General features: G+C 33.4%; 1 protein-coding gene across 2 annotated transcripts; it reads right to left on the minus strand.

The window, feature by feature from the left end:
- Nucleotides 1–3604: 3604 nt before the first annotated feature.
- LOC114758603 (DEAD-box ATP-dependent RNA helicase 13) lies at nucleotides 3605–24870 on the minus strand. Of its 2 annotated transcripts, XM_028947655.1 has the most exons (16): nucleotides 24628–24869; nucleotides 24280–24541; nucleotides 23704–23946; nucleotides 22201–22379; nucleotides 21917–22111; nucleotides 20508–20684; nucleotides 19620–20008; nucleotides 19307–19487; nucleotides 16327–16449; nucleotides 15962–16078; nucleotides 15577–15681; nucleotides 14946–15086; nucleotides 14759–14824; nucleotides 14529–14678; nucleotides 13998–14070; nucleotides 13430–13877 (listed from the first exon to the last, which is right to left on the minus strand). In XM_028947655.1, the coding sequence occupies exons 2-16, from the start codon at nucleotides 24446–24448 to the stop codon at nucleotides 13825–13827; spliced, it is 2361 nt and encodes a 786-aa protein (XP_028803488.1). In that variant the 5' UTR covers nucleotides 24449–24541; nucleotides 24628–24869; the 3' UTR covers nucleotides 13430–13824. The 2 variants fall into 2 exon arrangements, with proteins under 2 accessions (XP_028803489.1, XP_028803488.1); XM_028947656.1 differs by lacking the exon at nucleotides 13430–13877 and adding an exon at nucleotides 3605–3917 and having other exon boundaries at nucleotides 24280–24870.
- Nucleotides 24871–25447: the final 577 nt, after the last annotated feature.

A 25447-nucleotide genomic window follows, 5' to 3' on the forward strand; every position in this document is an offset into this window, starting at 1 on the left:
GTGCTGGTGGCTAGGATTCCACAGGAAGAAGTTGTCGTTACCTTCGCCCTTAGCAGTCGCGCCGAAGAAGAAGAAGTGATTATGGTACCCTAGCAAGCAGCCGAGCTCATTCAAAACGCTGCACTTTTGGTTTTCACTCATTTTCTTTTATTTTTTTTAACTTTTTCCAGCTTCTTAAATTCCACCAAAAAGAATTAGCTACGTATCATCTTTCAGGTAGACAAAGGGTGAAATCCAAATAATATGAAAATCAAATTGATTGATGATACTCATTAAATTTTTTATGGTTTCGTTTTTTTTCTCCCTAATCATTTTTCAGAATTTTTTTTTCTGGATATGTCACTTAAAGTAAATAATAATAAAAATAGAAGTTATTAAAATTAAGAGAATGGAAAATTCAGATGTAAAAATAAATCTGAATACTATTGTATATCTAAGCATTTAATATTTTAAGAAACTGAAATTAATAACAATTTAAGAAAAAATATTTATAAACTTTTCAACTGTATATATTCAAATAAATTAAAATATGTTTTTTTACATTTAAATATATTTATAAAAAAACATACATCGCACTAATTTATTAAAAAAAAATAAAGAAAGAAGAAAGTCCAATTAAAAGCCCCACGAAGGCAAAAATAAAAGTTAACTATTGCTAGCAGTATTCATCTACACGAATAATTTTGTTTAATTGTTTGTTTACTTCTATAAAATATCTTTTATTAATAATAATAATTTTTATTTGATTGGCATAATTTTTTTTCAATATTGATGACAACAAACTATAAAGAATTTTAGTATAAATTAAAAAGATTATAGAAAATATACTAAAGGGGGTATGATAAGAGGAAGTGTAGGAATCTAATTGGGGATAATTTAGTATTTTTAAATTTATATTTTGATATTTGGTCCCTGTAAACAATCATCATTATTAAGATCCTTCCCAATGAATATTATTTTTTCAGATCTTTCTTTCTAATTTTTTTAAATAAAACTATAAGGTAAAATATGATTTTATTAGTGTTACAAAAGAAGAGTTAATCATTGGAAGAAAGAGAACAAAATAGTTAACATTTTTTGCAAAAATTAAGTCTCAAATTAAATGGGTTAACGGAGGGAAGGTGAAAATCTTTTGAGGGAGACTAAATTTAGCCTTCTAATAAATGAATTATGGTTTCTTCAAACAAAAAATGGACAAAATTACATTTTATAAATTCCAAGTTTAAATTTAAGTCTTACTATTTTTCTCATATAAGAACAATAATATTATATTTAGAATAATATAATAATATTTCGCTAACCTTTTCTCAATCTATATCTAGCCAACTTGATATTAATGTGGACATATTTTTTGGGTATAATTTTATTAATATTATTTTGTATTAAAAATGTGCTTTGGCTATCAGATATGGTGGACTAACTTTTAAAAAATAAAAGCAAGAAAAAAAGAATAAGCTATTTTCATATTTACTATTTTTATTTACATAACATTCTAATTTTTATTTATTACTAATTCGTTAAATATATGTTTTTTATGTTATAGTAGAACCTTCTAATTATATTATTTGTAAACAGTTGTTAATATTAATTTTCTAAATTATGATCTATCAAATACTAGTTTAATTTTTTTTTGGTATCCTTTCAAATGATTTGATATTTTTTAATTTAAAAATGTCCATCTATTTTTAAAAATAGATAATATATTTATATATAATATAATATTGACAATATCTAATTACATGAAGTTATGGAGTAAAAAAGAAGAATAATGTTGTCATGAATAAATTACAAAAGATGATGCTTAGGATTCATACATCTTTCACATTTTAACAAGGATTGCTATAAATCACTATCATGTACAATCAAATCATCAAGCATTTTGTTTGATTAACAAGACTTATAATTTTTTAATCAAAATTGTTGAGTCTAAATTCTCAAACTATATGTTAAATATTTGGTAGGAGAAATTTTTTTTTTCAGTTTTATGAAACTAAATACTAATAAGTTAGCAATATTGTTAATATTTGCTTTGCACCTATTATATTCTTCATATGATATTATCTCAAGATTAGTAAATTAAAATTCAATTTTGTCTCTAAAATTTATTCTTCTATATTATAATCAATAATATTCAGTTAATTTGAAATAGTCACAATCAACCAATAACTCAAAAGTAATTTTCACTTTTTCATACTTAAGGCAATCAAATGCATAGATTGAATTATTATGATTCACCACACTTCTAGGATTTCACTATGCTCTTTTACAAAATTTTTATTTGTTTTTTTCTTACATAATGTAGTCTTTCACCTCACAAAAAATAAAATCACTGCATTTTATTTTAAGAATAAAGATATGAAATTTTGGGGAAAAAAATTCACTTTTCCGACGGAATTAGCCACAGACAATATTCCGTCAGTAATTTCAGTCAAAAATCCGTCCAAACTTTTGTGGGTAAATTTAGCGACGGAACTTACCGACGGAATTTTTCCGTGGCAAATTCCGTCGGAAAACTGTTTTACCGACGGAAAAATTCCGTCGGTAATTTCTGACGGAATTCCGTGGCAAATTCCGTCGGAAAACTTTTTTACCGACGGAAAAATTCCGTCGGTAATTTTTGACGGAATTTTCCACAGTTTTTCGACGGATATTTGCGACAGAATGGATTCCGTCGGTAATTCCGTCAGTGATTCAATGTTTTTTTGTAGTGTAAGGTGCAAGATATCCAGATCTACACTAGCTCATCGTACCATGGCTCTTTGTTACGCAGGCTTTGAAAGTAGCCTCTAGGGTTTCTTTCAAAGGGGTCTCTGTGTATGAGCAAGCCATCCCGGCCAGGAGCTTTCATGGTTCTTCCTCTTCTTCTTCTTCCGCACATACATCCACAACAACACATACAACATTTGTACAAACACACAACAGCAACAACAGCAGCAAGAACTATTCCTGCGATCACAGCATATTTCTTAACGACGTCGTTTTTCCCGGCGATTTCAAAGATTTCTCCGAACCAATCCATGGTGCTCTCGAACCATTTTTTGATGCTATCGAACCAACTCATTTTCTTACCGATCGATCTCAACACAGTTCACTCTTCTCCTTAGCGTTCTTTCTGCGTGGGTTTATATATGCGCGAGAAATTAATTTTATAGTCCTTGTATTTTAGTCCCCAAGACTTTTAAAATTTTTAAGCATTTCCTTACAATATATATTGTTAGTGGCTTTTTTTGGATTGAACTCAATACATCCACCGCCGGTAATGGTATTTAATTCCCTTCTCCCATTATAGATTTTTTATATTAAACTTACTAGGAAGGTTAAGTACAATTTTCATTGAATAAGACATGTCTATGTGAGAAAAATTTCAATAGAGAGCTAATAATTGTACATAGGATAGGGACAGGTCATCATAGATTTTTATATAAAAAAATGAAACTCTATTTATTGGCTTCTACTACTGATGTTTCACTGTGCAATGGGATAAAATAATAAAACCCATTTACCAGAAAGAAATGAAATAGAGGCACCATAAAATTGGTCTCTTATGTCTTCTGAAATTATAAACTAATATTTTAAATAAAATAAAAAAAAGCAAAACCGACAATAATAGAAAAGATTGATTAAATTTACATGGACACAGCCATCTTTCCATATGTCAAAACTCGAATGTAACTAAGGGGCTAACAAAAATGGCAAAGGGATAAACTCTAGCGTTCATACTAGAGGATAACTTGTGAAGAATTTTTTTAGGCTGGCGTTGTGAGGGCTTGAGCAGTCCACCGCTGTTGCAAACTCAGTGGTGAACCTTCTCTGAACCTTTTCGCTGCAACATCTCAATGGAAGACACAAATATTCAAATTCGATTCATTCTCCATTTTTCATCGTTCTCTTTTGCTTCCTTCGCTGATCACGCAAACCTGAAATGACCATGGTTTATCAGATAATTCAGCAAAACGGACATCCTCAATCAGAACAAACCAAAAAAGCAAAATTTCATTTAATACTCAATGAATTCTCAAGTTCTTTCCCACAATATAATATATTATACTATTTTCATCAAATAGCAACATCATATTTCAACTTCTCCATTCTCAAATCAAGACGATAAAGGACGCCATGTAAGAAATGAAACCCCAAATGCATGGACTTCCTGGACAGATTCTTAAACAGGCATAATTTACATGATTTATGCAGATTAAACTAACCAAGAAAAAACACAAATTACACATGCACTCTAGTTGAAAGTCAAAACACACTTTTGACATGATAACTTTATATGACCCCATCTAAAAACCAAATTATATCATTATTTTGTTCCACTTTTGACATGATAACTTTATATGACCCCATCTAAAAACCAAATTATATCATTATTTTGTTCCAGTCTCAGTTTTAGGGCTGATTGTATTGTCACAAGCTAAATATATCATAAATATTAGGCTTATAGGAAATGGTGGAAAATTCTACCTCTTCACCAGCATTCCGCAAAGCTTGAAGAGCTTCTACACAATCTTGACCAATCACAACCAATTTTCCCTTGCCAGTTACTCCTGCACTTCCTTGCTTTTGTCGGGCTAATTGTTGGAACTGTTCCTGCATCAGAGGTGTGATCCCCCCCTGGAAAGAGAATATATGTTTTAGAATTTTGTAGATTTGAAAAGAGATATAAGATAAGATGAAGGTCTACAGTGTAATACCCCTGCTAAATATCGGTGTGAAAATTGTTTTGACTGTAAGGGGCGAGAAAGAAGCGCTTTGATCTCCTGCAATGGTTCATTTGGGGAAGAGTTAACAGTCAGAGGAAATTTCACCTGAGGGGAAACATAGTGGGGAAAGAAAGTGGCGGCCACATCAGTTCAAGATGGAAAATTACTAAGAACCAGACCTGCTGCAGCTTCTTCAACTGAGTAGAGCTCGCTTTCATTTGCCTATATTTCTTCACCCTTTCCTCCTCACTGTCATAATTTTCCACAACTAACTCCACTGATTCGGCATTCCGCTCAAACCAGCTTTTCTGAGCTTTTTCCTAAAATATACAGAGTAAAAAGTGCATTGGCATATAAAAATTTACATATCTAGCAAGAGGAAAGAAAAAAAGGTTGAAGACATGAAGCAAAATGTGAAGTGAAGAGAAAATTATACAGTCATTGTGCAGTATGCAAAATTATAGCTAAACCAGTGCAGGGATTTGGGGGGAAAAAGACAGGATATGGATTTGGCAAGGTATCATATATTAAAATTCTACAAGAATAAATAAAACATTTATGTATAAAATTATACAGTCATTGCTCTCTTTCCTTGAAATTCATGCAATGCACAAGTGGCTTTCTGGTGCGTGTATATAACCAAGGGTGAAAGAAGCCTGATATTGACTTACATCTGCCGAATGTGGAAGCTGATAGTGGACAACCGCTCTAACACCAGGAATATCAAGACCCCTTGCTGCAACATCAGTAGCAACAAGTATGCCACTTTCATCTTCACAAAAACGATCAATGGCCTGCATTAAATAAGAGAAGAACTTAGAAGTCATGCGTGTCACGATGAGGTAAACCAAAAACATTGTTCAAGGGATCTGAGCGGGAAGGGGACAAATGCTAAAGACAATCTTGAGTGACAACTGTGAGTCCCGTTGGCTGTGGTATTAGTGGCATCATGATGTAAGAATGACCATACTTTACTCATCTTTTAAGGATTGCACATGAACACAACTAATCATTGCAGGGAAGAACGTAGGTATACTATGAAACGCACACAACTTTAAAAAGAATGCATGCCCATGTTGAGGGCACATAACTTGTATTAAACACTCATTTAAAAGAATCCTATATAAGTGGGGTGAACATCGGAAGAGTCACCCTCTTCTTCGAGGCTACTGAATTGATTAGTTGAACATTGAAGCGGAATTATATGTTTGAAATTTGAATCATATTAGCAAGTATCACATCAGAGACAATATCAAATTGTTCATTAATCGTCTACCAAGATGATACATTTAAGATGCAAATTTAATTAAGAGTTTGGGCATTACATAACAACCTGATATTTTTCAACTCCTTACAATAAAATCTGAGAAGTGTATCCTTTACAGCAGAGACAATATCTTTTGCAATCATGCCTTGTTCTATATGCATTCTATGTAAATCATCTCAACCTTCCAAGCTCTGAACTATCGAATCTAATTTCTATGCTATACCGTTGGTTCTGTCAAATACCATGTTAGCTAACCATCTATCACCTTAACTTTATGACTATGGGTGATTGTTATTTTAATTATTGACTTCGCATTACAACCAGCACAGCCGACTATAGGATACCAAGTCTCGCATTGAGCAGAATGGGATGCTCAATGGAGTATTTTAGGGTGTTGATGGAGCATCTCAACGGCTAGTTCTTTGGGTAGGATTCCTCATCTCAGTTAGGTAACCATCAATTGATATGAGAGTCAGGATGTTAGCGGTTTCGGAGAGGACTACCCATAGAAAGTTTTGACTGGTAAGATGCCGAGTGAAGCATTGTGGAATGTAGCGGCCGAGTAAAATGGGATGCTCAACAGGGTATTTAAGTGGGTTGGTTCTCCCACCTCAACAACTAGCTTTTGGGGTAGGGTTCTTCATCCCGGCTAGGTACCCATCAGAACGCCTAAGTTTTAAGTAATTCTTCTGAGATTATTTTCTTGTTTTGGGGCTTCTTAGTGAGTAGGACATAGCCAAACATAGAATGACTTTCTTATCATATATTATGGATTAGAAACCAGAACAAGAAAATAATTTACATTTACCTTATTTACTACTATCTTTTGTCTTCATTATAAGATATTATTTTATAAACTATAAACGATATATTATAATTAAAACTGAGACAGTATATATTGTTTTTGGAGTCTTAAATATTAAGAAAATTAATCAATTTAGTTATTTATAATACATATATCTTGATTTTCTAAATTATCATCTTCAATCATGTTCATTATAACTACCAACAATTTGGAAACCCCTTAATATGTGTAATAAATAAGGACATTTGGGTAAATTAAGACATTAAAAATTTAAAAAGCAAAATGGATTGAGATATTATATTTAGAATCAAAATAAACTCTTTGTCCGGCTCTTATATTCAGAACTGGAATTTGGAGGTAGTAATTCATCACAGGATGATCATTCAAGTCTATTTTAGGGCTTTCTTTAAAGTTGTCCCTGTACATGATGCCAGAAGCTTTCATGGGTTTTCCGAGCTCAGAATTAGAAGAAGAAGAAGCGGTGGCAAATCACTCTCTGTTCAAGTTGCAGCTTCGACTGCTCCACCATTCTCAAAACTATTTAATCTTCTTTTACATTTCAGACACAACAACGGTACTTACCCTTGTTTTGCTGCTCAAAGAGCTCGGTATTGGTGTGTGTCTATGAATATTACCTCCAAGTCTAAATATTATATCTAAGTGACTAGCTCAAAAAGGTTAAAGAGCTAAATAAATTGCTTTAAATATTTATATTTATTATTTATTAAAATTAATTTTCTATCTTATAAATTGATATATAATAATGATATACATGAATATTTTAAAAAGATCGTGTAGTATATATTGTAATCAAGTCATTGTTTTAGTTTTTTTTTAATTTTCTCAAATTAATCTTATATTAAGGACTGGTAATACTTTAAATACCTATATTTATCATTTTTTTTAAACTAATCTGTTTAATTTATAAATTGATATATAATTTTATCATAAATACATGTATTTCAAAAAACATCATATAACATATGTCATAATTATATTATTATTTAGCTTTCTTTTTTTAAAAATTAATCAACTCTCGTACAGGTGGTGATAAATAATGTGTGGGTACTGGGTAGGGGTTCGTGGAAATTGCCTTTTGCTTCTGTGGCCCACAAAAAAAAAAAAGAAAAGAAATAGCCTTTTGCTTTTTTGCCCAAAAAACAAAAGAAATTGCTTTCGGCTTCTCGAGGACCAACTGGCTAGCTTATATGACGTGTCAATCTTCTATTGTTGGTGACAGGTCCTCCCACTCTCTTCCTCCTTTTATTCTTGGGGTACAAGAAAAATTTTGGTATCATTTTTTATATTCACTATTCATTGTATTATTGGGAATTAATGTCAGGTTTCAAAAAAGAGATTTAATCACTCAAAAATCTATTAATAGCTGAAAAGAATTCAATAACAACATATGTATGAAAAATAACAATTAATTTATAAGTTAAAGTATACTTTTAGTCTTTTAATTTTGTATAAGATTTTATTTTGATCCTTTAACTTTAAAAAGTAAATTTTTAGTTCTCTAACTTTAAAACTGTTAACAAAAAATGATGATATTAAGTGTTTGGATGCTGATAAATATTACTAAATGCTAACATATTAAATTTAATATTCAAAATAACCATGATTGTTACAAAAAATTATCATTTAAGACTAAAAATTTTGGGATTAAAAGACTAAAAACATATTTTTTTAAATTAAGAAACCAAACTAAATATATACTTTAGTTTAATTTATATTACTCACTTGTTATTAAGATTTTTTAGTAATTAAATTTTTATTTTGTCACATACTCAGTCTCCTTCTATTATTTTCTTGGGATGTTTTGTTGATTTCCCTTTATACTTTCCCATCTTGGAATCCTCCCTTCCTAAGTCATGTGAACATGACATAATTGCCTTTAGTGCCTTCTATGTTAAGAATCTTATCCCTCCCAATTTTTTTTTTTAAAGAAAAGGAGAATTTCCACTGAAAAATGAAAATACGTGGAAAAAAAAACCTATTAATTACGTCAAAGAAAATTATGAACAAGGTGGAAATGTTAAAATGCGTTCAAAATGTTAAAAGCCTGTTTAGCGTCGTCACATAGTCTATCTATAATTCCTATTCTCTTTATTTTATAACTGGCAGTTTTCGGACATCATGAAAAATCATAAAAATTATTTATTATATTTTTTAGTATTGCTCCTTTTTAAAATTTATTGTTTTTTCAATTTAATTCCTTTTCATTAAAACATGTGTTTTGATATGAATAAAATTTTGAAATTTTTATTTTTAAACATAGTTAATGAGTTAATAGTATCTTCTTGTTTCTCTTGAGGAGGTTAAAAGTACTTCATAAAAAAAATTCAATATTAAATATCAGTCCTTTCAATTTCTTCTTACAAAGTATGACACCAAAAAAAAACATTCTTACAAACTGGGATGATTTATTTTCTTTCAACGACAAATTAACCTAAACATAAAATATTATATAAAATTTAACCCGACAGTCGATAACTTTTTTGTTTTTTGTTGCAACAACTCGATAGTCGATGACGATGATGATTTGGTTCAATTATGTAAAAAAATTTCTTGTTCCGAATAATTATATTTTTTTGGGCCAAAATTCCGAATAATTATATGGGGGGCCAGATTTCCAACCTGACACGTGGAACATTGATACTTGGGCTAGTGGCCAAATTTCCAGATTCCATCATTTTAATGTCCTTTTTATTATTTTAAAAATAGTACTGTGGATCTTTTTTTTTCAACCTCAATTGTACGAACCACCAATTTTGTCTACTCATTTATTCCCTCTTCTTTATCTAATAAAACCAATCACCATCAAGTGCCGTATGAAGCATCAATTTTCTATACAAATCTTGACTTTACTAGTTCAATTTTCCACTAATGTTAAAAATTCATTTTAAATAAAAATTATAATTCCTGTTTTTTTTTGCCTCAGCATTTGGAACCAGATGTTACAAAAATTATCAAGATGAACCCATGTCTTAAACAACATAAACAGAAGAACCAGCCCCACCAGCCTCCTACTATTATTATGCAGAACCAGAATCAAATAATCAACTGATTTTGGAGAAATAAAAAGACATTTATATATGAACTGATGATATTATATAGATCATCAAACAAGAAACGTACATAAGCAGAGATGTTAGATCAACTAACCAGATCATGATTCCATATTTCCCAAAAAGACATATATAAAACCCAGATCAACAGCCAAAGAAACCTCAAAACAAGACAACCTAGCATGCATGTATTTGAGAACTTTAAGGTGCATGATGATCCAGATCTATACTAGCTCATCGATCCATGGCTCTTTGTTGCGCAGGCTTTGAAAGTAGCCTCTAGGGTTTCTTTCAAAGGGGTCTCTGTGTATGAGCAAGCCATCCCGACCAGGAGCTTTCATGGTTCTTCCTCTTCTTCTTCTTCCGCACATACATCCACAACAACACATACAACATTTGTACAAACACACAACAGCAACAACAACAGCAAGAACTATTCCTGCGATCACAGCATATTTCTTAACGACGTCGTTTTTCCCGGCGGTTTCAAAGATTTCCCCTAACCAATCCTTGGTGCTCTCGAACCATTTTTTGATGCTGTCGAACCAACTCATTTTCTTACTGATCGATCTGAACACAGTTCACTCTTCTGCTTAGCCTTCCTTCTGTGTGGGTTTAGTTTATATATGCGGGAACAATTAGTTTATAGTCCTTGTATTTTGTGCTTATTTGTATTTTAGTCCCCAAGACTTTTAAATTTTTAAGCATTTCCTTATAATTTATATTGTTAGTGGCTTTTTTTTGGTTGGACTCAGTACATCCACTGCTGGTACTGGTATTCAATTCCCTCCTCGCATTATAGATTTTTTTAAAAGAAATTTTAATATTAATTATAAGGCCCTCTCCATATATACAATCATGAATTGAATCCCTAACTTTAGGGGGTGATTGGATGAAACCAAACCATGATTTGGAAATAGCTTTTGGAGAATAGATTCTTGAAAAAATAAATTTTATGAAGAATAGATTTTATAAAAAATTGATTCTGAGAAGTGAGAGTGTTTGGATAATTGTTATCAGAAGTACTTTTTATATGTACAAATTACTAAAAATGGCATAAGTTAATATGATAATTACATAAAAGATAAATTTTATGATATATTTTAATTTGAAGGAATAAAATTGTTAATAATATATTTTTTACCAACATAATTAATAATACATAAGATAATATAATTAATAATTAATTAATATGTGTATATATTTATAAAATATAAGATTAAATATGTTTATAAAAAAATAATTGAGGGGTGTTAAAGTCATATTATCGTTGAGATCTACTTTGACAGGCATAATCATACTCTCTAATTTAAACCAGAAGCAAAATAGATCACTTTTCTTGAAACCATGATTTTGAGTCCAAAACCATGATTCTGGCTTGAAACCGCCATTTGTTAATTTTTCTTCCTGTTTAGCAAATTTGAGACCAAAACCATGGTTTAATCTCAAAACTATGGTTTCATCGTATTGCCAAACACCCTTTTAATGTTTAAAAAGACCCAATTATGGCTGGTCAAAAAAAAAACACACCCAATTATGTGTAGCTGTGAGAGGCAGTGTGATTTGGCAATAGGGCCTCTTTAATTATAGGTCATTGGTAAATGTTAAATTAGGGGGTATTTGGATAAAACCAAACCATAATTTGGAGAATAACTTCTGGAGAATAGATTCTGGGAATAATAGATTTTGTGAAGAATCGATTTTGTAAAAAAGTAATTCTGAGAAGTGAAAGTGTTTGAATAGTTGTTACTAGAAGCACTTTTTACATGTACAAATTACTAAAAAGGGCATAAGTTAATATGATAATTATATCAGGGATAGATTTTATAATATATTTTAATTTGAAGGAATAAAATTGTTAATAAAATAATTTTTACTAACATAATTAATAATATATAAGATAATATAATTAATAAATAATTAATATGTGTATATATATTTATAAATTATAAGATTAAATATGTTTATAAAAAATGATTATTTTTTTCTAACAGAAAAATATTAATTTGCTTTAAATATTTTCTGGTAAAAAAAAGCTAAAAAAACAATAAATAACAACGTACTACCTCTTTTTTGGTCCCAAAAAAAAAATATGCTACCTCGAACAATGAAGGACCGAAGACAATATACTACCTCTGAACAGTGAAGGACCGAAGGGTATATATGTCTGGTCAAAATCCTTCTCCCTAGAACCAGCTGACAGTCTCCCACTTTTTTTCCAGAAGCAGATAAAAAATGCTTCTCACAAAACCATGATTTTTAGGCCAAATCATAGTTTTAACCTAAAACCATGGTTATTGATTTTTTATGGGTGTTTGGGTAAATTTTTCCCAAACCATGGTTTGGGATGACACCCAAACACCTCCTTAATCGTCTTCCCCAGTCGGAGTGCAGGTGGGATGTCATGTCAGACTTTATCATGTCCTTTATATTCTTTTCGATATAAAGCAGATCAATGTAGACAGAAAAATTCACCCAAAAAAATATGGAGAAGGCAAATAAAGTACACTAAAAAAAATATCATCTAGTTCTTCTTTCTCATTAAGGAATCGTTTGGAACAAATTATAAGTATCTTATAAACTACTTTTTAATAGTGATTTACAGAATACGAGACAAGTATGTGAGATGAGTTTTGTCTCGATTTACGTGAAACGTGTTTATAGGAGAAACGGGGCCTAAGTCCTCTCGTATTGGCATGGTTTTTACTCAGCCCTTAAAAACCTGTGACCTAATAAAAAAATTATGTGAAAAACTAGAAGAACATGAAAAAAAAAAATTTGCAAGAACCTAATTAAAAACAGATAATACCATAAAGAATTGATAAAATGAAAAAACTATACAAATTTTATTAAAAATCAGGTAAAAATATAGGAACTTGTATATTCCTACATTTCTTATTATAAGATCCAATCATGCAAATAACCAAATGGTGTGATTTAAAAAAAATGTTAAAATTATTTAAAAATAATAAATATGAATTGTTTTCAAAGACTATAGCAACCTGAAAAATGGAATAAGCTTACCATACATTTTTTGCGAAGGTTTCACACAAAAGAGAAAATAGGCGTCAAAGAGTAATCTGTCTTTGTAACCATTAAAACAAAGAAAAAGAGTAATCCATGTGAGAATGTTACAGAATATCAATTTCCGATGTAAGATTGATTATTCTTTTTGTTGGGGTAAATTTCAGACAAGTAGGATGTACTTTTTACATGCAAACTTGGATTTACAATTTAATTCATTACGAGATATGTCAAATATGGAGAAACAATTTAGCGAGTAAAATGATTTATGATTTGAAGGCAAAAAAGCTGCTTTATAATTTGAAGCTACATGCAGTTAAGGAAAAATATTTTGGATTCAAATTTATTGGCAATAATGTTAATAATTTTTTAGATTAATCTTACTAGGAAGGTTAAGTACAATTTTCATTGAATAAGACATGTCTATGTGAGAAAAATTTCAATAGAGAGCTAATAATCGTACATAGGATAAGGGTAGGTCATTATAGATTTTTATATAAAAAAATGAAACTACTTATTGGCTTCTTTTACTGATGTTTCCCTGTGAAATGAGATAAAAAAATAAAACTCATTTCCCAGAAAGAAATGAAATAGAGGCACCATAAAATTGGTCACTTATGTCTTCTGAAATTATAAATTAATATTTTAAAATTAAAAAAATTAAAAAAAAATCAAAACCGACAATAATAGAAAAGATTGATTAAATTTACATGGACACAACCATCTTTCTATATATCAAAACTCGACTGTAACTAAGGGGCTAACAAAAATGGTACAGGTATAAACTCTAGCGTTCGTACTAGAGGATAACTTCAACTTGTGAAGAATTTTTTTGAGGCTGGCGTCGTGAGGGCTTGAGCAGTCCACCATTGTTGCAAACTCAGTGGTGAAGCTTCTCTGAACCTTTTCACTGCAACATCTCAATGGAAGACACAAATATTCAAATTCGATTCATTCTCCATTTTTCATCTTTCTCTTTTGCTTCCTTCGCTGATCACGCAAACCTGAAATGACCATAGTTTATCAGATAATTCAGCAAAACCAACATCCTCAGTCAGAATAAACCAAAAAAGCACAATTGGGGTGGCTATGAGAAAACTAAAATAATCATCAAACGACATTACGTTTTTTCTCGTCTTTCCTCTTTCGTTTCAAATTCTCCATCCTCTTTCCTGTGTCTTTGACGGCCATGCGCACCTGTGAGAAGAAAGTAGGAAAAAAAAAAAAAAACAAATGAAGATATTGAAAGATATAAACCAAATTTCATTTGATACTCAAGGAATTCTCAAGTTCTTTCACACAATATAGTATATCATCACATAACAAAATCATATTTCAACTTCTCCATTCTCAAATCAAGACGATAAAGGACGCCATGAAAGAAATGAAACCCCAAAAGCAAGGACTTTCTGGACAGATCCTGACATAATTTACAGGATTTATGCAGATTAAACTACTCAAGAAAAAACACAAATTATACACGCACTCTAGTTGAAAGTCAAAATACACTTTTGACATGATAACTTTATATGACCCCATCTAAAAACCAAATTATATCATTATTTTGTTCCAGTCTCAGTTTTAGGGCTGATTGTATTGTCACAAGCTAAAATATCATAAATATTAGGCTTATAGGAAATGGTGCAAAAGTCTACCTCCTCACCAGCATTCCGCAAAGCTTGAAGAGCTTCTACACAATCTTGACCAATCACAACCAATTTTCCCTTGCCAGTTACTCCTGCACTTCCTTGCTTTTGTCTGGCTAATTGTTGGAACTGTTCCTGCATCAGAGGTGTGATCCCCCCCTGCAAAGAGAATATATGTTTTAGAATTTTGTAGATTTGAAAAGACATATAAGATAAGATGAAGGTCTACAGTGTAATACCCCTGCTAAATATCGGTGTGAAAATTGTTTTGACTGTAAGGGGCGAGAAAGAAGTGCTTTGAGTTCCTGCAATGGTTCATTTAGGGAAGAGTTAACAGTCAGAGGAAATTTTACCTGAGGGGAAACATGGGGGGAAAGAAAGTGGCGGCCAAACCAGTTCAAGATGGAAAATTACTAAGAACCAGACCTGCTGCAGCTTCTTCAACTGAGTAGAGCTGGCTTTCATTTGCCTATATTTCTTCACCCTTTCCTCCTCACTGTCATAATTTTCCACAACTAACTCCACTGACTCAGCATTCCGCTCAAACCAGCTTTTCTGAGCTTTTTCCTAAAATATACAGAGTAAAAAGTGCATTGGCATATAAAACTTTACATATCTAGCAAGAGGAAAGAAAAAAAGGTTGAAGACTTGAAGCAAAATGTGAAGTGAAAAGAAAATTATACAGTCATTGTGCAGGATGCAAAATTATACCTAAACCAGTGCACGGATTTGGGGGGGAAAAAGGCAGGATATGGATTTGGCAAGGTATCATATATTAAAATTCTACAACAAGCAATAAAACATTTATGTATAAAATTATAATTAACAAGAAAAAGCTTTTGAATGATGGGGCACAGGTCCCTGGGCCGCAGACGCAAGGCCTCACCTGATTATATGCAATGTGTGGCATGATTAAATGATAAGCTTTATTTATTGGTTCATTTGAAGTGGAAAGGATAGGAAATGATCCCAACAATCATATGTACCCATAAATTGAATAATGCTTCAAAAGTCAGCCATTAGCACTCCATTGGTGCAAACAAGTGAATCTATTTACCTGTGAATCCTTTCGTATTATTTTGTCTATTTGACGGGCAATGGATAATCGCTTCAGAACTTCCGGCATGAATGAATTTTCTAAAGGAAATCGCTTAAAAGTGTCCTATATATGTCAAACAAGAAGTAGAAATGTAAGTGATTCATCAAGTCCAGATCAAGCAAAAAAATATCCAGAACTTGTTCGTTTCAACTTTGCAGCAAGTCCAGTGAACTCTCGTATACCAGATACATGGATCAACTAACTCTTAAGAACCTAATAACACAGTGCTATTATCAAAAGATTAGCAGAGGTTCAAATACTATTTCAACTAAGATTCTCAAATTTAGAGGATTAGAATAGTACAACTTTGTATTTCTGGGGATTAGCCAAAAAAAAAAAAAACCTTGGAAAAGGACTTGCACAATGAAGCAAACTTTGATGTATCTTTTGGTGAGATCAAAGCAATGCTGCATCCTTCAGCCGAAGCCCTAGCTGTTCTTCCACTTCTATGCACATAAACCTAAAGATAGGAAATAACTTTCAGATGATAAAACAAACATATTATAAACATACGATTCTAGAAGAGTTTTTACTGTTGACAAGTCATCTATGAACCATTTTAGTTTTTGGGCTGCGTGTAATGCTTCTCTTATTTCATAGATTTATTTTAAATTTTCAGCTCTCTTTCCTTGAAATTCATGCAATGCACAAGTGGCTTTCCGGTGCGTGTATATAACCAAGGGTGAAAGAAGCCTGATATTGACTTACATCTGCCGAATGGGGAAGCTGATAGTGGACAACCGCTCTAACACCAGGAATATCAAGACCCCTTGCTGCAACATCAGTAGCAACAAGTATGCCACTTTCATCTTCACGAAAGCGATCAATGGCCTGCATTAAATAAGAGAAGAACTTAGAAGTCATGCATGTCACGATGAGGTAAACCAAAAACATTGTTCAAGGGATCTGAGAGGGAAGGGGACAAATGCTAAAGATAATCTTGAGTGACGGCTGTGAATCCCATTGGCTGTGATATTAGTAGCATCATCATGTGAGAATGACCATACTTTACTCATATTTTAAGGCTTACATGAACACAACTAATCAATACAGGGAAGAACGTAGGTATACTATGAAACGCACACAACTTCAAAAAGAATGCATGTTCATGTTGAGTGCACATAACTTGTATTAAACATGATATAACTACTCATTCAAAAGAATCCTATATAAGTGGGGTAAATATCGGAAGAGTCACCCTTTTGTTCGAGGCTACTGAATTGATTAGTAGAACATTGAAGCGGGATTATACGTTTGAAATTTGATTCATATTTGCAAGTATCACAGCAGAGACAATATCAAATTGTTCATTAATTGTCTACCAAGATGGTACATTTAATGATAAAAGTTTAATTAAGAGTTGGGTATTACATAACAACCTGATATTTTTCAACTCCTTACTATACAATCTGAGAAGTGTATCCTTTACAGCAGAGACAGTATCTTTTGCAATCATACCTTGTTCTATATGCATTCTATGTAAATCATCTCAACCTTCCATGCTCTGAACCATCAAATCTAATTTCCATGCTATACCGTTGGTTCTGTCAAATATCATGTTAGCTAACCATCTATCACCTTAACTTTATGACTATGTGTGATTGTTATTTTAATTATTGACTTCACATTATAACCAGCACAGCCGACTATGGGATACCAAGTCCCATGTTAAGCAGAATGGGACGCTTGATAGGGTATTTTAGGGTGTTGATTCTCTCATCTCAATAGCCAGCTTTTGGGGTAGGGTTCCTCATCTTACTTAGGTAACCATCAATCGATATGAGAGCCAGGATGTTAGCAGTTCCAGAGAGGGCTACCCATGGAGAGCTTTGACCGGTAAGATGCCGAGTGAAGTGTCATGGAATGTAGCCGTCGGGGCATCAGCTTTCCATGGGAGGCCAATTGACGGGCACTTGGTAGTATGGGATACTGAGTCCCACGTTGAGTAAAATGGGATGCCCAACAGGATATTTAAGTCGGTTCGTTCTCCCACCTCAACAACTAGCTTTTGGGGTAGGGTTTCTCATCCCAATTAAGTACCCATCAGAATGCATAAGTTTTAAGTAATTCTTCTGAGATTATTTTCCTGTTTTGGGGCATCTTAGTGAGTAAGACATGGCCAAACACAGAATGACTTTCTTATCATATATTATGGATTAGAAACTTGACGAAAGCAAATTCACAATTTTAGAAAATAATAGAACAAAGTTTCTAGCATTTTGAATTCATTACTGACGTTAATTTAAGGGCAATGCTAAACCATCATAAACACTGTAGTTTTACAGCCTGCCTGTCTTTAATTTGTTCTACAATAGCCTGATTCGCTGACAGCCAATGAGATATCATAGGACAAGATGTAGTACCATATATCTCTTCAATTGAAAGAAGAGATCATAGATGCAACAAGGGATATCGAAACAGCAAAAGAGGATCATATAACAGGTAGTGCAGTTTGGCTCGGGCTATAAAATTCCTTTTTTCACTATCATGCTTTTGCTCACAAGTATTCATGATGAATTTTGCTTAAGCATGTTAAACGTAATTTTGATGGTATAAGACTTATTTGTGACTTTTATGTAAGTATACCTTTTGTTTTGGAAAGGAACAATTATAAGCCCACTCACCCATATCCACTCACGCACACACCATTCTCACATTGGGGTAGAACCTGCAACTTTCCTCTTTAGCAGAGGTGCTTTGTGACATTGATTGATCCCAAAATTTTGATAACCTCAATTGCTAAGGTCTGATGCTCAAGTGGATCCACATAGAGGAGGCATTTGATAATTTATTGCATTAATCATCAAAGTCAAATATTTTTATATTGCTAAAATAAACAATTGTGAAGTTATAGAGACAGACAACAACAATAAGCCTTATCCCACTAGGTAGGGTCGGCTACATGAATCACACGACGCCATCATGCTCTGCCAACAACCCAATCCTTAGATATGTTATTGATTAGGAGGTCTCGTTCAATGATCTCATTAAGCGTTCTTCTCGGTCTTCCTCTGCCCCTTTTTATAGGACTCCATCTTGTCTGATCCACCCTCCTCACTAGGGCCTCCAATGGCCTTCTCTGCACATGTCCAAACCATCTTAAGCGATTTTCAATCATTTTCTCTTGGATAGGTGCCACACCGACTCTTACCCTGATATTTTCATTTCGAATCCTATCTTTTCTTGTATGACTACACATCCATCTCAACATCCTCATTTTTGCTGCTACCCTGACTTTGTGCTCTTGTTTACCCTTTATTGACCAACATTCACTACCGTACAACATAGCTAGTCTTATAGCAATCCAATAAAATTTTTCTTTAAATTTCTCAGGTACCCTCTTATCGCAAATAACTCCCGTAACTTTCCTCCACTATAACCAGCCAGCTTGTATTCTATGAGAAACGTCTCCATCAATTTTCCCATCTTCTTGTATAATGGATCCTAGATATTTAAACTTAGATACTTGAAGAATGATTTGATCCCTCATCTTCACCTCCCTCCAAATCCCCATTGCCTTGCCTCCCCCCAAAATCACAAAGTTATAGAGACAGACTCAAAGAAAATTATATATTATGTTCATTCGGATAATTCAGCAAAATAAAACTTACAAGAAAGTCATCCAGATAATTCAGCACAACAAAACTCACAAGAAACCATGAATGAGAAAAGGGAAAGGAAACAAAACCTTTAAACGTGCTCGCTGTTGCATTTGAGCATGAAGAGTCACAGCGTTAACGTCAAGAATGCGCAGTAGAGAAGAGATATGACGCAAAGCTGCTATTGATGTACAGAATACTATTGTGCGACCTTGTCCATGGACAGTCAAGATATAGTACAGATACGCATCTTTGTCTTCTTCTTTGCATCTGTGTTCCACAACAAATAATTGATGTCATATAAAAAGTTATCAATAATCCAACAGAAGAAATTTCAGACAGAAGATAATATTTGCAATTTCGGAAACTTGGAATTCTATATTTAGACATGAGATTACTTACTCAATAAATGATTCTTCAAGCTTGGCTGCCAATATTGTTGGATTAGTGAGATCAATCACTGCAGCATTGGGTCTCATTCCTGCACGTTCGGACAGGGCTTCAATGGAATTAAATCCATCTAACACTGACTGATTTTGTTTTGTTGAAGCACGCTTTAGCTTCTTGCGAAAATCAGCAGATAATGCAACAGTTGCTGAAAAAACTAGAGTTTGTCTTTTCTTTCTTTGGTAGCTTGAAATTGTAACACAATGTTGTGCAGATTGAGGATCATCCACACCAGACGTGTTGGACATGGGAAGCATGTCAATTATTGATTGCAATTCTTTAAAATGACCACTTTGTATCATTCGATCAGCCTCATCAAGCACAAAGAATGACAAGGAATGTAACTGCAAAAACAAATCATGAAAGTGAAAAAACTAAGTTTCAATTTAAACAATATCTCAAGGACGTGAGCGCCAGATTTGAGGTAACATAACATCAAAATTTTTGTCCATAAATATTTATATTAGGCCCTGCTACATGCTTGAACATGAGCAACATAAAGCACTTTTGTGTTTTTCATTTATCATCTTTCGTCAACAACCATTTCAACCTAAAAGCTTCAGACTATGTGCAACCTAATAGTAGCTCATGTATTGCATGGCGTGGTGGGTTTAAAAATACCATCAGCCTATGACTGGGCTTTCTCTTTTGTGCTCTTCACTTTTAATTGACTTGCATTAACATAAGAGAGTTTCTTGTTGAACAATTCAACCTTCTTTTGCACGTTAGTTTCCACCTTGGCAACTATGTAACAAGCTATTATTCCTTGAAACAATTATTAAATCTCCACAACTAAAAGTTCCATCATGCTAAAACTTCATGATATACACTCTTAACAATTACCTCAACTAGATGCTTCTCTCCAGCTGACATCAGTTCCCATAACCTCCCTGGAGTCCCAACAACAATCTCAGGCCGTGCTTTTAAGAGTCTCTCCTGTTTTTCTGCTAAAATGCCCCCAACTATAGGAGTCACCCTAACATTGATGTATTTGGCTACTGCTTTCAGATGATCAGTGACCTGAAAACAAATTTACACATAGAATAATTAAGTTGACAAATAATATCATTAGGAATAATTATTTCCCTTGGGTCACAAGGAAGCATGCCAAACTATAAGGATCCGCTTGAGAACTCAATAATCTGAGAAATATATGATTTAGTAAATATTTTTGCAATATTTATTATATTAATATATTAAATAATTAAATAATATTAACTGTTATCTTAAAAAATTTTACGTGTTATTTAATAGCTATTTCTAGAGCAATATGATTTCGTGACATAAGCAAAAGAGATATGTGGAAGTTGTGAACCAGGTAAGATTCGGCACCTAGTGATTCTAAAATATTCCATCATTCTGTGTTTTGGTTTAAAAAAGAAAAATTAAAAAGAACTAGAATAGAATAGAATATAAATTTAAGCTAGTGATTCAAAAAATACTGTATCATGGAATTAAGCTAGAATAGAAATTTTTCCTTAGGAATTTATACATATAAAGAAAAAATTATTTGAGGAAGAATAAGTATCCCCCAAAGCCAAAAGACTAATTAACAACCCAATAGAAAATAAGAAACTTTGTTTCCGTTTTTTTTCCCCAAAAAAAAAAAAAGTTTAGATGAATGAGCTGGGTCTTGGAGGTTTATTCATCAAGGACAAAACAAACCAAACATCTCAAAGAGTATTTACAAAGATGCTATAACTTAAACATGCAGCCAAGCTGCCTAATTCTCTACCTATCCAAGAGAGACACTCCCTTGAAAAAGCAAAGCCAAAACCCAAATAAAAGCCACAAACATTGTCCTAGTCTAGCAATTTGAGCATTTTGCTCTAATCAAATACCCCAAGAACAAAGTAAGATAGAGTAGACATTTTTAAAATGTCGGTTTTTGCCAAGAAACCACATTTCAATGCCAGATTTTGTACAAGGCCAAGTTTGGTTTGAATAAAACTTGGAAACACTTCTCAATTACTCTAGCATCTTCTTTGTAACTTCCACCCATTTGTCATTTACTGATACTCAATTTCAAGCAGCATTCTTTCTTCAATATCATTAAACATGAGGTTTGTATTCCTTATTATTTCGTCAGATAATTTGTTTATTCAACAACCATAAAATCTTAGGAAACCCATTATTAGCCCCATAACACACTAATTACTAAAAATAAACAAGTTCCCCCATCATCTATTTGTGCAGGACTTAACATTCAAACATTAAAAATACATAACTGAACAAAAACCCTAGACAAATACCTGAAGTGCAAGTTCCCTGGTTGGAGCAATTATAAGAGCCCTTAGAAGGCCAGTAGGAGCATATTGGTCAGGTTCTTCACCCCTTTGTTCAACCATCCTGGCAGCTTTTTCCCTCTCCTCTAAAAGGCGTTGCAAAATGGGCAAACCAAAAGCAAGCGTTTTCCCAGATCCGGTCTCAGAAGCCCCAACAACATCCTGCCAAAAGTGAACAAACAATAAATATCATAGACACTAATTGTTTGAATCAAGTTCACCTGGTGCCTTTAAGAGAAACCTTGACCAACCTTCCCTTGATGAGCAGCAGCTGGAATACAAGCTTTCTGTATTGGCGTGGGCTCCTTGAACCCAAGCTTGTAAATTGCTTTCATGAGCAGAGGATGAAGTCTCAACTCATTCCATGCATAAAATTCCATTTCGTCGATGGCCTCTTCATCTTTGTCATCCTTCACGTTAATAACTTGATCTGGAAGCACAAGCTGTGGTTAGTGAAACAGCTTACTCTTGCCCAAGTACTTATGTTGCAAAAATATTTAGCATCCAGAAATTTTTAGGATGATATGTATAGCCAGATAACACGGAACAAAACTGTAAAATCTCCACAGGTGCGTGCATGCACGCAGGAAAAAAAAAAGAAATAAAGAAAGAAAAGAAACCAAAACCTGAAACTAAACAACTAATAAGTATAACAGGAATCCTTCATCAAAAGGATAGTGAGAACACCACCTAAAAAAACCTTTAAAAAAAACTGATATATTTATCAAGAAAAATGCAAGCAAATTCCCTCAACTTCAGTTATTTGCAAACACTGTCCTCAACTTAAATAGTAAAATTAGCCCTTTAAATGTTTACCCTTTAGGTAGCATTTAAAAACCTATCCTTTTTCTGACAAATGCCACTTCAAACCCTCTTCCTTACCTCATGGCATCCTTCCGTTAGTCTAAACAAAGTTCATTTTCTTTGCAGAAAAAATACAGCATAAAAATATCTAGCAATTGTTTACTCTTTTTTTCCCTTTTTGCCTAAGGACACAAAGGGATATATTCACATTTACAAGACTAACTTTTATTTTCTTTTCTTTTTCGTTCCACACAGACTAGACTTGATATACCAAAACCTGACCAAAAAATGTCGCTAAAATGATGTGAGACATGTTCGTTAGTGATTTTCAAGTTGGGCAGAAGCAAAATGAGATAGCACGGGGAGAGGGCCATGCAGGGCCATGAGACAATTGACGGCAATGATGTTATTCGGTATGGCTGTTCAAAACTCTGAACAGAGGGAATCATCCATGTAGGACCATGAGGCAGCAGATGCCAGTGATTTTATTGGATTACTGGTCAGCACTCTGAACACGAGGAGGGGTCCAACCCTTAGTATGGCGGCAAAAAATTAGTTAGCAGTAAGAGCATTATAAGAGTACGTACGCTGGTAAGGTCTGTGATGAGCCTCTATATGTACTGATATCAAAAGTTAAGCTTAAATAGGGTTGGTAGATGGGGATGATAGGTACCAGCATCAAGGTAAAATTCACGGTATAAGGAAAGATTAAGGAACTAGAAGGGCCTCTTATTATATGTATGCTATACTGAAAATATTGATAAGACACAGAAAACAGAAGATAAATAATGGCAATTGGAACAAACCACCAATTAACCAAAGGAAACGGGCCCTTCAGTAGTCTAACCAATCTCAATATGCTCAAGCCCACACTGACACACGCAAGTACAGACGGATGAATGCATATATACATAATTTAGGATTAAATTTGAACACGATCTGGCACATACCAGCAGCTTCCTTTTTCTTCTTATTTTTCTTCTTCTTTTCCTTCTTTACAGTCATTACACTCTCATCCTTGTTTTCTTCCAAATTTGTCCCAGCCTCATCATCACAGGCACCCTCTACTTCACTTAGCTTCTGTTTCTTCAAATCTGCTTTATGTTTAGACTTCTTTTTCCTCTTGCCTTTTTTGGGATCAGGAGTTTCTAAGCCATACTCAGCTTCGTCAATCTCTTCCAGTGAAAGAAAACCTGTATGGGCAATTTTCCCGAGGAAAAAAAAGTGAAGTTTCAAAAAATAAAATAAAATTTTGCAGTTGAAGAACAAAATTTTCCCTATTTGCACATAAGGCCTGTAGTGCGTACATAGACTTCAGATTATAATTAGCAGCACCAGAAAGTTCCCACACCTTCTCTAGTTTATGTCTGAACTCTAGTAAAGCACAAAACTTCTCTAACTTACTTTCAGCTTCTACCAAACCATAGTTTTAGAAAATTCTTCCAAAAGAAGAAAAACCCATGCCCCATACTTCACCTATCCAGAAGCAGAACAAAAATTACATAATGTTAAAAATAAATTCAAACCTCCTTCAAGTTCATTTGAGCCTACAAGCAAAGAAAAAGGATCGTCATTTTCAACAAAAGAGGGGTTCCACGACAACGAGTTCAGCCGTTCGAGTTCTGGGTCTTCCCGGCTTCGTTTTCTCTTAGGCTTTTGGTGTTGAGCAGAGGTCTCTGGTGGATTGACCTCCATGGGAAAAATACAGAGAGTTGCAGGCCAACCAAAGACAATAGAGATATACTAGGGCTCAACTTCGCTTGATTTCTTCCCCAAATTTGAATCAGCCTAAGCAATAACACCGCCAGATTTCAATCACCTCATAACCTCCCAAGACAAAAGGCAAGAGAAAGAGCAAACAAATGCACAGAGACCAAACTAACTGTCAAGGAAATCCCTCCCTGCTTCCTTAGCTCGATACGGGGCCGATTAATAGCAGCCCCCTTTGGTGTGGTGCGGCGGCGGCAGTTCTACAACAAACACGCCGATGAGTAGCAAACGGCGGCGTTAGAGACGGAGGGAAAGCTGAAACAAACGCTAGCCGCATGAGGCGCAACGACGACTGATGTTCAGCGAGTATGTTCGTCTCATAGGCACTCGCATGCAATTTTCCATTTTTCTACCGTTGTTCCGGTCGAAATCGAAGAAGAGAGCTCACAGGCTGACGGGGCCGGGTTTCAATAAGACTGGACCGCCCAGTGTCCAGCTCGGGAAAATTCTGGACTGCAAAAATTAATACATGGCCACATGCCCAATCAATGGCCCAGTAGAAAAGTTACAGTCACTAAAAAAATGATTAAAATTACAATTCAGCTCATTTAATATATATACTTAAATTAAGATTAGAAAAATGACAAAAAAGAAACTAAAAATTACTAAATGTCAAATAAAAAATTTTAACAAAAATTTATTGTTATTTACAAATTTAATATTATCAACACCAAATAAAATATTATTATTAAACCTGATTTAAGTATATAAATCCAATCAGTAGGATTATTAACTAATAACAAGTGAGTGGATATTAAGGAAACAGTTCTTTTTCTTGAGAACCCAGTGTATCGTTTCACTATATATGTCACTATATGTGGTGGAACTTTTTTCTATTTCAATTCTATAATAATGGAATTGAAAAAAAAATCTTCAAAAAATTGTATAAATTATATAAATTAGGATTATCATTCAAAGACCTTT

This window comes from Neltuma alba, unplaced genomic scaffold (genome assembly GCF_004799145.2).
Source record: "Neltuma alba isolate B1F8T4 unplaced genomic scaffold, ASM479914v2 tig00010740_pilon, whole genome shotgun sequence".
In the NCBI taxonomy this organism is placed as follows: domain Eukaryota; kingdom Viridiplantae; phylum Streptophyta; class Magnoliopsida; order Fabales; family Fabaceae; genus Neltuma; species Neltuma alba.